At 58.1% G+C, this 14,492-nt stretch overlaps 1 protein-coding gene across 1 annotated transcript in view; it reads right to left on the reverse strand.

The window, feature by feature from the left end:
• LOC144734457 (uncharacterized) overlaps window positions 1-14,492 on the reverse strand; it is a 105,013-nt gene that overhangs the window by 76,642 nt on the left and 13,879 nt on the right. Inside the window, exons 20-32 of the mRNA XM_078616652.1 lie at window positions 12,478-12,570; window positions 10,853-11,070; window positions 10,280-10,476; window positions 9,472-9,777; window positions 8,961-9,187; window positions 8,268-8,441; window positions 5,573-7,462; window positions 3,508-3,861; window positions 3,031-3,390; window positions 2,332-2,697; window positions 1,703-2,056; window positions 1,232-1,585; window positions 269-622 (exon numbers count right to left, since the gene is read on the reverse strand). Coding sequence (XP_078472778.1) covers window positions 269-622; window positions 1,232-1,585; window positions 1,703-2,056; window positions 2,332-2,697; window positions 3,031-3,390; window positions 3,508-3,861; window positions 5,573-7,462; window positions 8,268-8,441; window positions 8,961-9,187; window positions 9,472-9,777; window positions 10,280-10,476; window positions 10,853-11,070; window positions 12,478-12,570 — 5,247 coding nt within the window. The remainder of the gene's footprint in view (window positions 1-268; window positions 623-1,231; window positions 1,586-1,702; window positions 2,057-2,331; window positions 2,698-3,030; window positions 3,391-3,507; window positions 3,862-5,572; window positions 7,463-8,267; window positions 8,442-8,960; window positions 9,188-9,471; window positions 9,778-10,279; window positions 10,477-10,852; window positions 11,071-12,477; window positions 12,571-14,492) is intronic.

Raw genomic sequence — 14,492 nt, forward strand, 5'->3', positions numbered from 1 at the left:
GAGCAGATCGCTTGAAAGTGGAACCTCTACTTCCGCGGCGAGATTCTAGAATCTGCGGCGAGATTTTAGAATCTCTACTTTAAGCAGGCTGAAGCACAACTGCCCGCAACCGACAACAGAGACATCCGAACGGTTGCATGCAACTAAGCCGGGCAAACAAGTCACCCAGGTGTAGACGCGTCCTGTGGGACCGACGCATTCTTTTTTTCGATCACGGACATCACACGGGCCATTGCTCTCACGCTCGGGTACCCCGTGCCGACATTACCGAGAGCCGGGGGCACTTGTTGTCTGCCGTCAGCGTCCACGTGCTCTTCTTCTCCAGCTTGAGCTCCCCGTCCACCTTCACGTTGCACTTCCCGCTCTTCAGTTCGGCCGAGCCGCGGTAGCCGTCCTTCCAGTCGGCTCGCAGGCTCAGCTTGTTGTCGTCGGGCAGGCCGGCGCTCTTCAGCCGCGGCACCGTGTGACGCAGCGTAGACTCCAGGCTGAAGGAGTTGCACTGCGTCTTGAGGGCCCAATCGGTGCCTTTGCCGTCCCATGTCACGCTCGACTTGATGTCCACGGGACAGCCCTGCATCTCGGCCGAGCCCTTGGCCTGCATGGCGGCCGGCACGCCCCAGTCCTGCGCCACACGGTCACGGAGAACGGGCGGGTATGAACGTCCCCTCGACGTTGAGACTGCACCAACATAGCCACTGCCATGATTACCATCGCATACACAACTACCCCCCCACCACCGCTACCACTCACAGAGTCGCAGTGATTTCCTATTCACAGGATGGGTGAGGCATCGGGATTGGTGCGGCATCGGTGCTCATCTCCTATTTAAAGCCCTGAGCCTGAGGTGGATGTTCCACATTCAAATGGTGCACTGGCGAGTCTCCCACGAACACAGCCGCTGTTGACTTCCCCACAGAGTGACTCTCGTTCTATCGACCCCGGACAGACGATTTGGCCGAGTTGACCCCCTCAAGCCAGGATCCGAACTCGCGACCTTCAGACCGCAAGCCGCTGGCTCTATACCGCTGCCTCTACCGCTGGAACTACCGCCGAGTCACCTTGCCTGCCTAAAAATGCCGCGAGCCTCATGTACGTATGCAAATATGATTAACTTATTTTACACCATACATAGCCAACCATGCTAATCTGAGGTAACACCATTCATGTCCTGGAGAGAATCATGTCGCTGGACGCGCGGAAACAAAACCGGCGTTGGCTGTGCGAGACGCACCTGCAACTTGGAACACCTGTTGGTGGTGGCCATGTCCCACTGGGCCTTCTTCCCGGTCCGCGCCGTGCCGTTGAGCTGCACCTCGCACTTGCCCGTGAGCAGCTTGGCGGATGCCTCGTACTGCTTGGCCCAGTCCAGCTTGAGGGAGAGGCGGTTGTCGTCGGGCAGCCCAGCGCTCTTCAGCTGCGGCACCGTGTGACGCAGCATCGACTCCAGGCTGAAGGAGTTGCACTGCGTCTTGAGGGCCCAGTCAGCGCCTTTGCCGTCCCACGTCACGCTCGACTTGATGTCCACAGGGCAACCCTGCACCTCGGCCGAGCCCTTGGTCTGCATGGTGGCCGGCATGCCCCAGTCCTGCGCCACACCAATAAGAGAAGCATCGCGATCGATGTTAGGACTGACACGGTTTTACATTTGCGGACAAAACAGAGATCATTGCCCTCACACCCGGGAGCCCCGCGGCCACGTCACCAAGAGGCGGGGGCACTTGTTGTCTGCCGTCAGCGTCCACGTGCTCTTCTTCTCCGGCTTGAGCTCCCCGGCCACCTTCACGTTGCACTTCCCGCTCTTGAGCTCGGCCGAGCCACGGTAGCCGTCCTTCCAGTCGGTCTGCAGGCTCAGCTTGTTGTCATCGGGCACGCCGACGCTCTTCAGTTGCGGGACGTTGTGCTTGAGTTTGCCGAGCAGGCTGTAGGAGCCGCAGGCCGTGTCGAGGCCCAGCTCCACGCGCCGCTCGTCGTAGCGCAGCAACGACTTGAGGTTGATGGGGCATCCGGCGCGGTCGGCTGAGCCCTTGAGCTCCACCTTCCCGGGGACTCCCAAGTCCTGGCCATGTCACAAACACACGGTGCGTCGTAACTCGTACCCATGGCGCTTGGACCAACGTACACCACGCTCCAGCCACACCCCCGAGCCGTAACTCCGATGCCGCAGCTCACACCACACGGGAGCATGCAACACGATGGCTAGGAGATGTTAACTACCTATCCTGGTATGCAGGAGGACATGGGTTTCATCCCGACCCCGATGCCTGCTGTACATTTGGGGTTGGCATGTCTTTCTTGCAGGAAACGCTGCGTCACGTCCGCCGGCGCGCTCACCTTGACGGCGGGGCACTGGTTGCTCCCAGAGAAGGCCCACTCAAGCCGATCCTTGGCCTTGATGTCGGCCGTCGCGTTCAAGTGGCAGCGGCCGCTGCTCAGCTCCACCTCAGCGCGGTACTTCCCGCCGTCTCCGCCGCCTGCGAGAAGCGCGACGCGGGAGTCGGGGGGTAGCCCGCGCTCTCGCAGCGCCGCCGCGTCATGCTGCAGCCGTGCTTGCAGCGACAGCTTGGGCCTGCACGTGGCCCGAGCCTCCAGCGCCGCCCGTTGACCGTCAGCGAATGCCGAGACAGTCAGGGCCCCCGCGCACGCGTCCTCGCGCCGTACCGAGCCCGTGGTGATCGCCTGGGCCGGGAAGCCCGCGTCCTGTGGCGGGTCGGGTTTTAGCCGGTAGGGAAGGGGGGTGGGGGGGCATGAGCGGAGATCGGGAGGCAGTGGTGAAGGGTTAAAAAGGGGAGAGCAGCAAAGTGGCATGGCCACTCGCCGGGCAGCGCGTGAGCTTGGCTCCATAACCGAGAGTGATTCGCCTCCGGCAACGAGAGCGGCGCCTCCGCTAGACAGGGTTTCCCGGATTCAGCATGCGATGTCGCGACACCCCTCAAGCTTCTCCACCTCTTCACGTCTGTGCCCGCGCATGGCCCTATGAGCGTGCCCCCGCATGCATGGCCACCCGCGCGCTGTGACCTTGCCTCGTCTCACCTTCAATAGGGGGCAGTTGTTATCCGAAAAAAGCCTCCACTCTGCTTCCTTCTTCGCCTTCGTCTTGATCTCCCCGTCCACCTTTACGTTGCACTTCCCGGATGTCAGCTGTGCCGAGCAACGGTAGCCATCCTTCCAGTCGGCCTGCACAGTGAGTTTGTTGTCGTCGGGCAGTCCGGCGCTCTTCAGCCGCGGCACCGTGTGGCGCAGCGTCGACTCCAGGCTGAAGGAGTTGCACTGCGTCTTGAGGGCCCAGTCGGCCCCTTTGCCGTCCCACGTCACGCTCGACTTGATGTCCACGGGGCAGCCCTGCACCTCGCCCGAGCCCTTGGTCTGCATGGCGGCCGGAACGCCCCAGTCCTACGCCACACAGATGACAGAAGCGGAGCGATCGATGTTATGACCGACACGGTTTTGCATTCGCGGACAAAACAGAGATCATCGCCCTCACACCCGGGTGCCCTGCGCCCACGTCACCGAGAGCCGGGGGCACTTGTTGTCTGCCGTCAGCATCCACGTGCTCTTCTTCTCCAGCTTGAGCTCCCCGTCCACCTTCACGTTGCACTTCCCGCTCTTCAGTTCGGCCGAGCCGCGGTAGCTGTCCTTCCAGTCAGCCCGTAGGCTGAGCTTGTTGTCATCGGGCAGCCCGGTGCTCTTCAGCTGTGGGATGTTGTGCTTCAGTTTGCCGAGCAGGCTGTAGGAGCCACAGGCCGTGTCGAGGCCCAGCTCAGCGCGCCGGTCGTCATAGCGCAGCAGCGACTTGAGATTAATGGGGCAGCCGGCACGGTCGGCCGAGCCCTTGAGCTCCACCTTCCCGGGGACCCCAACATCCTGGCCACGTCGCAAACACACGGCACGCCGTTGAGCTTGAGCGCTTACTCAGGAAGCCACTCATACCCAAGCCGCATGCACCAACGCACGCCCGTGCCAAACGGAAAGAGGCCGTATCGCAGATATCACCTCATGAAGCCCCCACAATCCCCCCGACAAGGCACCCACCTTGGGGCTCTGTCGCAAGGATCACTCGCGGTGGAGTTGGTCCCTTTTTAACATGTTACTGATCCGACTTAGGATCCGTTACGTGACTTGGGGCGCCGCGATGGCTAGGATATGTTAACTACCTCACATGGTATACAGGAGGTCATGATGCCTGCTGTATATTTGGAGTTTGCGTGTCTCCCTCTCTCTCTCCCCATGGTCGCTGCATATGGAGGCCTATTGAAGGAGGCTGTGTATGGAGGCATATTGAAGGAGGCTGTGTATGGAGGCCTATTGAAGGAGGCTGTGTATCGAGGCCTATTGAAGGAGGCTGTGTATCGAGGCCTATTGAAGGAGGCTGTGTATGGAGGCCTATTGAAGGAGGCTGTGTATGGAGGCCTATTGAAGGAGGCTGTGTATGGAGGCCTATTGAAGGAGGCTGTGTATGAAGGCATATTGAAGGAGGCTGTGTATGAAGGCATATTGAAGGAGGCTGTGTATGGAGGCCTATTGAAGGAGGCTGTGTATGGAGGCCTATTGAAGGAGGCTGTGTATGGAGGCCTATTGAAGAAAGCTGGGTATGGAGGCCTATTGAAGGAGGCTGTGTATGGAGGCATATTGAAGGAGGCTGTGTATGGAGGCCTATTGAAGAGGCTGTGTATCGAGGCCTATTGAAGAGGCTGTGTATGAAGCAGGGGCGGTTTCTTCATTAGGGCGATTGGGCGATGCACCACCAATCCCAGCCGTTACTGTGCCTCTGGATATAGTCCAATCAGCGTCATGTCACGTTCTGTGGAGTACCGCCTCTTTTTGGGCGATTTCACTCTGGCTGAGAATCGCCCCGAGTGGCCCCATAGACTTACATTCAAAGATGTTTTTTTTCGAAGGGCGGGCGCTGCAATGCATTCTCTATGGCTTCCGGGAGGGCTCGCACTAACGTGCTTACGTCATCATACGTAAGCACGTTTCATCCAACAATATAATGTCGCCACCTAGTGGAATCTTTAATAAAAGAAACTGAGTGGATTGTAATAATAGTGAGTATAGAAACAAACAAGATGTATTGTAAGAGTCACTTTATTTTTCATTAATATTAAAGAAGTGAAGTTGCCTTTACATGCTTAAGCTGTTAATTTATCCATTGCATGGGTGGACCTTATCCTTATCAATCATCCAGACATTTGCCCCCCCTGAGAGATTTTGCAGGAGCCGCCACTGGTATGAAGGCACATTGAAGGAGGCTGTGTATGAAGGCCAATTGAAGGAGGCTGGGTATAGAGGCGTATTGAAGGAGGCTGCGTATCGAGGCCTATTGAAGGAGGCTGTGTATGAAGGCATATTAAAGGAGGCTGGGTATAGAGGCCTATTGAAGGAGGCTGTGTATCAAGGCCTATTGAAGGAGGCTGTGTATGGAGGCCTATTGAAGGAGGCTGTGTATGGAGGCCTATTGAAGAGGCTGTGTATGAAGGCATATTGAAGGAGGCTGTGTATGAAGGCCAATTGAAGGAGGCTGGGTATAGAGGCCTATTGAAGGAGGCTGCGTATCGAGGCCTATTGGACTCACCTTGGCTGCCTTACAGCTGTTGTTGAGGCTGAGGTCCCAGGTGGAAGGTTTGCCGATCTTCACGGTGCCCTTGGCCCCGAGGTGACAAGCGCCCACCGCCACCTCCACCGAGCCGGCGCCCTGAGGCCCCGAGGTCGCCAGCTCGGCCTTGACGCGGCCGCGCTCAGGCACGCCCTGCTTGGCGAGCGCCGCCATCGAGTGGGAGAGCAGCGCATCCAGCGAGTAGCGGGGATTGCCCCCGCACGCCGCCTTCAGGGCGCCATCCGCTCTCTGCCCGTCGGCCGTCACGTGCGCCTCGGCGTCCACATTGCAGCCCTCGTGCTTGGATTGGAGCTTGATGTCGAGGCGGCGCGGGGCACCTGCGTCGCTCAACGCCCTCCATGCGTGCGTGGCGGTGGCGTCGGCAGCGAGCGTCCCGGCGCGTGCTCGGAGCTTCCCATCGGCCGTGAGCATGTCGGCCCCACTCCGCACGGACACCTTGCCGGCCAGCTCCCTGCCCTTGCGGCTGCCCAAGGCCTCCATGACGGCGTCGCGCGGCACGCCCGCCCGTTCGAGGCCTTCGATGCCATTGCTCAGCCGACCTCGGACCTCGTAGCTGCCATCGGCACACTTGCCAGAGGCCTCCAGTGCCAGCGCCTTCCCATCTAGTGTGAGGTGGGCGTCGCCCTTGCTGTTGCAGCCGATGGGCTGCACTGAGCCCTTGATCTGCAGCTTCCCGGGCAGCCCCCGGGCCTTCAGGCATGGCTGCGTCGATGCCCAGTCCCATTGGATTTTCTCTCCCAGGCGCAGTTCCCCCTTCCCCGAGGCCACGCAGTCGTCGGCCGTCAGGTCGATGGAGGCCCGGTGCCGTCCCCCGCCCGGAGCCGCGTACTCAGCCATGAGCGATGCCGCGGAGGGAACGCCGGCACCGGACAGTGCAGCGACGTTGTGCGCCAGCTTGGCCAACACCAAGTGCTCGTCCGGGCGGTCGTAGCAGCCCTCGAGCCGTGCGCGGTCATCGTCATACAGCACGCTCAGCAGGCCGCACCGCCGACCCCCGGCCTGCCGCCGGCCTCGCGAACCCCCCCCGCCACCTCGCTCTGGCCTGCCGGCTCCCAGCTGTGCCAGCACCTCCGCCTTCTTGGGCCACGGCAGCTGCAGGCCGTGCTCGCTTTTGAACCTCGCCTCTTTCCTGTCGGGCTCGAGGGTGACGGCGAGCGATGCCGCGCCCTTGCGGCCGTCTAGGGAGGCAAAGCCGCGTCCCTCATAGCGGCCCTTCCCGGCTGTGCCGGCGAGCGTCAGCACGCCGTTACGGGGCACACCGCATCTCTGTAGCGCCTCATAGTTGTGCTTGCTGCGGATGCGTAGACTCCCCGTCGTAGCCGCCGCCCGCGCATCCCCGCCGCCCTTGGCCTGCAGGAAGAAGCGCTTGGAGTCCACCTTGGAGACGACCTTGGCGTCGAACTTGCCGCTCGCTAGCCGCGCGGTGCCGGTGACGTCAGCGGAACAGGGGAGGCCCGCCGGCACCTTTAGGTCGTGCTTCAGCTTGAGCCTGAGCGAGTAGCCGGGCTCCTTGGTGGCGCGCTCATTCCTCCGGGAGCCCTTCCGCGCCGCCGCCGCGGCCACCCCCATGGCCGCATCGATGCTGGCATTGAGCGAGCGACCATCGAACGACACCAGGACACCGGCGCTCGCGCCGCCGTCGACCCTCCGCGCCGACAACTCCGCCGCGGCCTTGGCGGGTGCCCCCAGGTCGCGAAGGAGCGGCAGCTGCTGCTCGCCGCTGCACAGCACGCTCAGCCGCCCCCCGCCGTGCTTCTCGCTGCACTTGAGCTGCACGGGCGCGTCGCCCACGCGCCCCACGCACTGCCCCGACGCTGCGCCGGCCTGCAGCTCCCCCTTGCAGCTCATCTGCACAACGAAGATGATGACAACAACAACAACACTAACAACAATAATAACAGCAGCAGCAGCGTCGTGACCGACACCGCCAAGTAAGACACAGCCCAAACTGGTCAATGTCTATGTCCCGACGCGTGCGCAATGTCCTTCTTGAAAGTGTTGAGTTACCCAAATGAAGTTATACAATCCATAAGAGGTTTTTTGGGGTTAGATCGTGTAAACATATAAATGTGTCATTAAACCCGCCACCACCCAACACAGCCAACTAGTTTGCGGCTGTTGCCACAAATCCGGCTTTCACCTGAGTTGTAATTACTGGCGAAACATCGTACTCAGATTTTTTATGTTGTGGCTTGGCTCTCCAACGCACTGGCGTGCTGCATGTGTGATGAATTTACATGTTCTGTTTACGTGACAACCCTTACTAGTTGGCTGTGTCGGGTGGTGGCGGGTTTTACGACACATTCATATATTTACGCGATCTAACCCAAAAAAAACCTCTATTATGGATTATATTGTTCGCGAAAGCCTACGTGTTAAACTGAAGTTATAGAAATCCAATAGATCATACACATACACAGCTGCCAGATTATAAGACATACATCCTTCAACTTTTTCTCTAAAATACAGAGGGGGGGAGGGTAGGGAGGGGAGGAGGTGTGAAAAAAAGAGAGTGCATCTGATGATACGACAGTACGAGTCTCCCGCACGCACGGGAGGAAGATGTTACAAACTCCACGCGGCCGAGCTCGCGGGGTCAACGGTCCGATCTGTGGGCGCCACCAGCCCCCCCACCCCCTGGGCCCCCACCCACCTTGGCGGCGCGAGGCACGGCGCGCGCCAGCAACTCCACGTTGTGCTGGACGTCGGCGCTCAGCTGACCCGAGCGCGAGGGCCCACGCCGCTCGCCCGTGGCATTCAACGTCGCGGAGACGCTCGACTTGTCCCAGTTGCCCGACAGGCCCAGCCGGTACAGGCCCGTGTCCATCTGCACGGCAGGCAATCGCGGCATCAGCAGCGGTGGCGGTGGCAACAACGGCAGCAGTAGCAGCAGCAGCAGCGGCAGCTCGGGGACCAACGCATTCCTCCGGCCGTGGTCCACCGGCAGCCAAGTGCAGCAGCGTGGTGCAGCGTAGATGTTGGCGAGCGTGGGCCGGGACCTTGCCGTAGTCACTAGGAGATGTTAACTACCTCGACTGGTATGCAGGAGGTCGTGCGTTTGATCCCGACCCTGCTACTGGAAATGTTTCATTTGTGGGATCTCACTCGCCATGGTCGCATGGATTTTTCTTCGGGTCCTCCGGTTTTGCCCTCCACATTTAGAATCAACATCACCACGCGTATTTGGCTACTGCTATAAATTTCCCCATGATGATGAGCCACTTTTGTTGAGCCTCAATTAGTGACCGCCAGGTTGCTTATCAAAAAAAAGAGCTACGGAGCTCAATGGGACTTACCTGGCAAAAGTAAAAGTATAAAAAAGGATAATAATAATAAAATAAAACACCTTGAGGAAGGCGAGGGCCTGCGCGCTGGCTGGCACGCCGAGCTGCGCCAGCCTCTTCTCCTGGTGTCGCGCCGAGGCCAGCAGCCGGTACTCCACGCTGCCACGCAGCACGCGCAGCCCCGTGCTGGCGTTGGCGCGCTTCCCGTCGTAGCGGACGTCCACGCTGAGCACGCGGTCACGCTCCGGGTGGTCCAGCGTGACAAGGAGGCGGCCGTCTGCCGGGACACCTGGTGAGTGTGCGGTGGACGCACGGCGGAGGGGGGGGGGGGGGAGCGCTCACCACCAACGCCACCACCACCTCCTCCATCTCACCACCACTGCCACTACCACCTCCTCCATCTCACCACCACCACCACAAGCTCACCGCTACTCTTATCAGCTCAACACTGCCATCTCCACCACCATCACAACCTCCACTCCGCACAACCACCATCACCACCGCCTCACCGCAACCAGCACACCAACACCACCACACCACCGCGTAGACCCAGGCTCCTCCGCCGGCGCTCACCGGCCCTGCCGAGCGACGGGACGCTGTGCCGCAGCTTGCCACTCAGCTCCGTGCGCTGAGGCTTGTTGTCGAGGGCAAGGTCGAGGCAGGCGGACTTGTCGTCCGTCTTGAGGCAGGCCTGCGCCGCCACCTCGGTGCCCTGGGCTTGGAGCTTCGTGCGCAGCTGAGCGGCGCGCGGCAGCGCCAGGCCGGCGTCGTGGCGCAGGCGGCCCTCCAGCTGCAGCAACGTGGCCGCCTTGCCAAACGTGTTGTCGTTCTTGAAGTCCACCTCGAGCCACGACTTGTCCAGCACCAGCTTGGCACTGCCTGCGGGGGCGTAGCGTCGCAACGCAGCACGATGGCGAGGCACCAAACGCGGTGTGAGGCATGGGTGGTGGTGAGACCGGTGAGTGCTGGTGTGGCCTAACCCAGCGGTGAGGCAAAGTGGCTGTTGTGGTATCGCTGTGAGGTGTTGGTGGTGATAGCGGCGGCGGTCATGGTAGTGACGGCGGTGGTGGTGGTGATTTTTAACACGTGTTTTAGTGGTAATTTAGTGGCCTTAACGTGGCCTTCAAATGCACATAGCCTGGCACAAGCGCCGTGGTGATGTCACTGCCACTTAGTGGCGAATTATTGTTGGTGGTGGTGATAGTGCTGATGATGGTGATGGTAATGATCATGGTGGTGGTGATAGTGGTGATGGTGATGGTAGGATGATGGTGGTGATAGTGGTGATGATGCTGATGATGATAGTGATGACGTCGACGGTGGTGGTGATGATGGTGATGGCAGTCGCGGTGTGGCTGCCCATGCCTCCCCCCCCCCGCACCCTCGTGGTCCTCGTTGCGCTTGGTGAGCGACGCTTGGAGCTTCGCGGGCGACGGCAGTGAGCGCCAGCGCCGCACGGCGTGCCGCAGCTCGGCGGACAGCGCCAGCGTGGACGAGGGGTTCCCCGAGACGAGCGACAGCGCCAGGTCGACAGCGGCATCTGATCCATCTGCGCCGGCGCCCCCACTCGCCTTCATCCTGCACGCACGCACAGACAAAGACAAAGATCCCCCCGTGTAGTCTTGACAGACCGTTGGGGCAAGTGCCGTTAGCGAGCACCAACGAAGGCCGGCACGGCACACGAGGGGGTGGTTGGCCGGCACCACGCCCGGCTACATTTGTCTCCCCAGTGGTGACATTTACAGATTGCACCAGGTGAACCGACCTACACGCCCACACGCAAAGACAAAGATCCCCCGTATAGCCTTAACAGGCTATTGGGGTATAGTGCTGCTAGCGAGCACCAACGAAGGCCGGCACGGCACACGAGGGGGTGGGTGGCCAGCACACCTACATAACTGCGCACCGGCACACACGCACACACACACGGGAGCGCTCGCGAGGGCACATGTACTTGTTGGGCTCGCACGACGCGGAGAGGTGGGCGTGGGTGGCGCGGGGCAGTGTGTCGAAGAAGGCCTGCCGCATCTCGGCCCGGACGCTTCCCTCCCCGCAGCCCTGCTTCCGCCGGCCGGTCGCATCCAGCGCCAGCCAGCCGCGCTCCTTGCCGTCGGCGCGCATGAGCACCGAGGCGTTCACCCCGTCGCCCTGCCGCTTCGCCTGCACGCAGGCCTGCGGGGAGGGCGAGAGGCACGAACAGCGCTCACGAGCACGCACCACGCTCACGCACCGCATACACGAGCTGCACTCACGCCCCATGCGCATGCACCACATACACAAGCATGCACCGCACTCAGGACACCACACCACCAGTCCCCCTCCTTAATCTCCTTTCGTTGCTCTCTCCATCGCCCATTCCATCCCCTCCCTCCCCTATGGCCCTTCCGTGACCCCCGTGTGCCCTCCGTCACGGTCACCCATTCCTCGGTCCTTGCACGCCCCTGCCATCCGAATCACTCGATTGTTGTTCGCGCTTTACAAACCATGTGAAGTGCACCTTGAGCCGTGGGGCACTCAAAAAATGTGAAATAAGATGCAGAGCGCAACGTGCGGATGGAACCACATCAATGCCGGATGCAGCTCGTACAGGGTCTGTAGCATTGTTATAAAGGGGCCCTAATAAAAAAAAACACGTAAATATTAATACACAATTGTTTTACTTGCATAGTAAAGTAATTGTATTTTTTCATTTGCTATACGGCCAGATAATACGACGAATCGCTAACCTTAAACACCCGGTCGTTCGTAAAAGTTGCAGGCGGTATAGTATTATAGTAATAGAGCAAGTGCAGAATCACTGAACCGGAATTGATAGCTTGAAAGAATTTAGTGCGGGGCCTTTAAAAGTGCGGGGCCCGTAGCTACTACATATGTAGCTACTGCATATGTAGCTACTGCATATGTAGCTACTGCATATGTAGTTACTACATATGTAGCTACTACATATGAAGCTACTTATGTTACGAGGATAATACTGGTAGGAACCCACTGGTTCCACCAGCCCACAGGGGATTATTGTGTCCGTCCGTCGTGCAGGGAGGGGCTGGGTGGGGAGGGGAGGGTGGGGAGGGGCTGGGTGGGGAGGGTGGGGAGGGGCTGGGTGGGGAGTGTGGGGAGGGGCTGTGTGGGGAGTGGGGAGGGGCTGGTCACCCCGTGGTGCCCTTATAAAACTCAATGTTTAACCTACTCACCCCGGCTTGTGCCCGCCCTCACAGTCGGGCATATTTGCGGAATACACCACGCCGCCGTTGACCCTGGCCATTGACCGAGCAAACCCAACGTTCCTACCAGCTCCCTCCGCAGGAATGTGTTCCGCAACTGAATCACGTGGTGGATACCAAAGACGAAGACCCCCCGAATAGCCTGAACAGTTGGGGCAAGTGCTGTTAGCAAGTAGCATCTATGAAGATGTTTAACACACGCGAAAAAAAAGACAAAGATCCCCCATATAGCCTGTGGGTGGCCAGCACCACGCCCGGCCGCCTTCGTCTCCCCAGTGGCGATGTTGACTACACACCGCACCGAGTACTCATTTGAGGCCGAGTCCACCTAGTGGGGGAGCGTTTGCGAGGAACGTGCCTGCAGGGAGCGGGCGGGGAGCGAGCCATAGGGGTGGCTGAGCTGCACGCAGGCGGCCAGCTGGGTCCACGAGCCGTTCGCGTGCACCTCCACCTGGCACGGAGCACACGGCAAAGGCAAAAATCCCCCGTAAAGCCTTAACTCACTTTTAGATTTAAAGCTTTCGTGACTGCAGGGATTCATCTTCTTGGTTCTTTCGGTAAAGTCACGTAGAAGGGAAGTAATGAAATAATAAAAATAAAACATAATAAAATCAAATAATTTTCACGACGTTTCGGCTACAACGCAAGCAGCCGTCTTCAGGTGAAGAATGAGACACTGCCAAGCTAGGAGCTTATATATAAGCTGAGTTGGAGGTGGAAGAAGAAGAGAGCCTTAACAAAAGAATGTGCATATCAAGAGGAATTTAGCATATTCATGGGAAATGCGTAGGAGGTGGGCGGGGGGGTTTCAAAGTCATATTATGCCCATGCATTATGCAGGATCAGCAGCACCAAAGGGAGGGGGGTAGCATTAACAAAGGGAGGGCATGTTAATAGTATGTAGAAGCAATGAAACATGTGAATGGGAAAACGGTGGCAGGAGATCCGCAGCGGTGCAAATAATGCATTCCCTGTGGAGAACACAAGATACACAGTTAATGCCGTGAGTGAGTGGACTGCGGTCTGAAAGTCACCATAAACGTGAACAACAATCAGTTAAGATCTGAAGTGGTTTATTACGTCCTTCCAATGATTGCTGAGCCAGAATCCATCTTCTCGGTTGAAATTGTCTCTGTGTTTGTATATGTGGATCGCCTCATGAACGAATCTCTCATGGTAGCCAGATGGCTTGCAGAGAACCTCTGTCTTGGAGAAGTCAATGTCATGTGAACCCACTGAATTGTAACAGTGATCTGCCACGGCTGAGGTGTTTGTCCTACCGTATTTCAGGTCAGCTTTATGTTCACGGATGCGGTCCGAGACATGTCGTTTGGTTTCTCCAATGTAACTGCTACTACAGAGGCAACTTAGTTTGTAGACGCCAGGGTACTGTATGTCTAAAACCACGTCTTTTACAGACGGAACCAGATCACGGATTTTATGTACTGTGTTGAATCGTACCTGAATCTTGTGTTTAATCAGGATTTTGGAGATCTTTTTTGTGACCCCAGCAATGTAGGGTAAGGTGATGGTTTTGAAAGGCTCCTCAGCAGGATCCTTCTTCACGGTTGGAGTGATGGCCTTGCGGATTGTGTAGTCGGAGTAACCATTAGCCTTAAGAGCTTGGCGTACGTGTTTGAGTTCACTGGCAATGTGTTCCTGGTCGGAGATGCATTGGGCTCTATGGTATAGAGTCTTGATGAGGGAGTTCTTCTGGGATGGATGGTGGTGGGAATCCGGTTTTAGGTAGGCATCCGTATGGGTGGCTTTCCTGTAGACAGAATGGCTCATTGAACCATCAGGTCTCCTTTTAATTAGGACATCCAAAAAGGGTAGCTTGCCATCTTTTTCGACTTTCATGGTGAATCTGATGGCTGGGTGTATGGAATTGATGTGGTCGAGAAATTGGTCTAGAGCAGGCCGGCCATGTGGCCAGATGACAAAAGTGTCATCTACGTACCTCTTCCATAAGGTCGGGTGTAGAGTGGCAGTCTGGATGGCGTCAGTCTCAAATTTCTCCATGAAAATGTTGGCTACAACCGGAGATAGGGGGGAGCCCATTGGGGTGCCCTCAGTTTGCTTGTAGAAGGTTCCATTCCAGGTGAAGTATGTATTGGTTAAGCAGTGTCTCACCAGGGGGGGTACACCCCAGTATTCAGTCCTTGATTAACCAAGTCTTCAATGATTGCGATGGTGTCAGGCACAGGAACCTTGGTGAACAAGGAAACCACATCAAAACTGACAAGCAGGTCGTCTGGGGACAGGGAAATCCCCTTGATTGTCGATACCAGGTCAGTAGAGTTTTGTACCGCAGAGGTGGTTTTTCCAGTGAAAGGCCGTAAGATTTCAGACAAAAAACGAGCCAGTTTGTAA

The sequence above is a fragment of the Lampetra planeri genome, chromosome 3, assembly GCF_965212315.1.
Source record: "Lampetra planeri chromosome 3, kcLamPlan1.2.h2, whole genome shotgun sequence".
Taxonomy (NCBI): domain Eukaryota; kingdom Metazoa; phylum Chordata; class Hyperoartia; order Petromyzontiformes; family Petromyzontidae; genus Lampetra; species Lampetra planeri.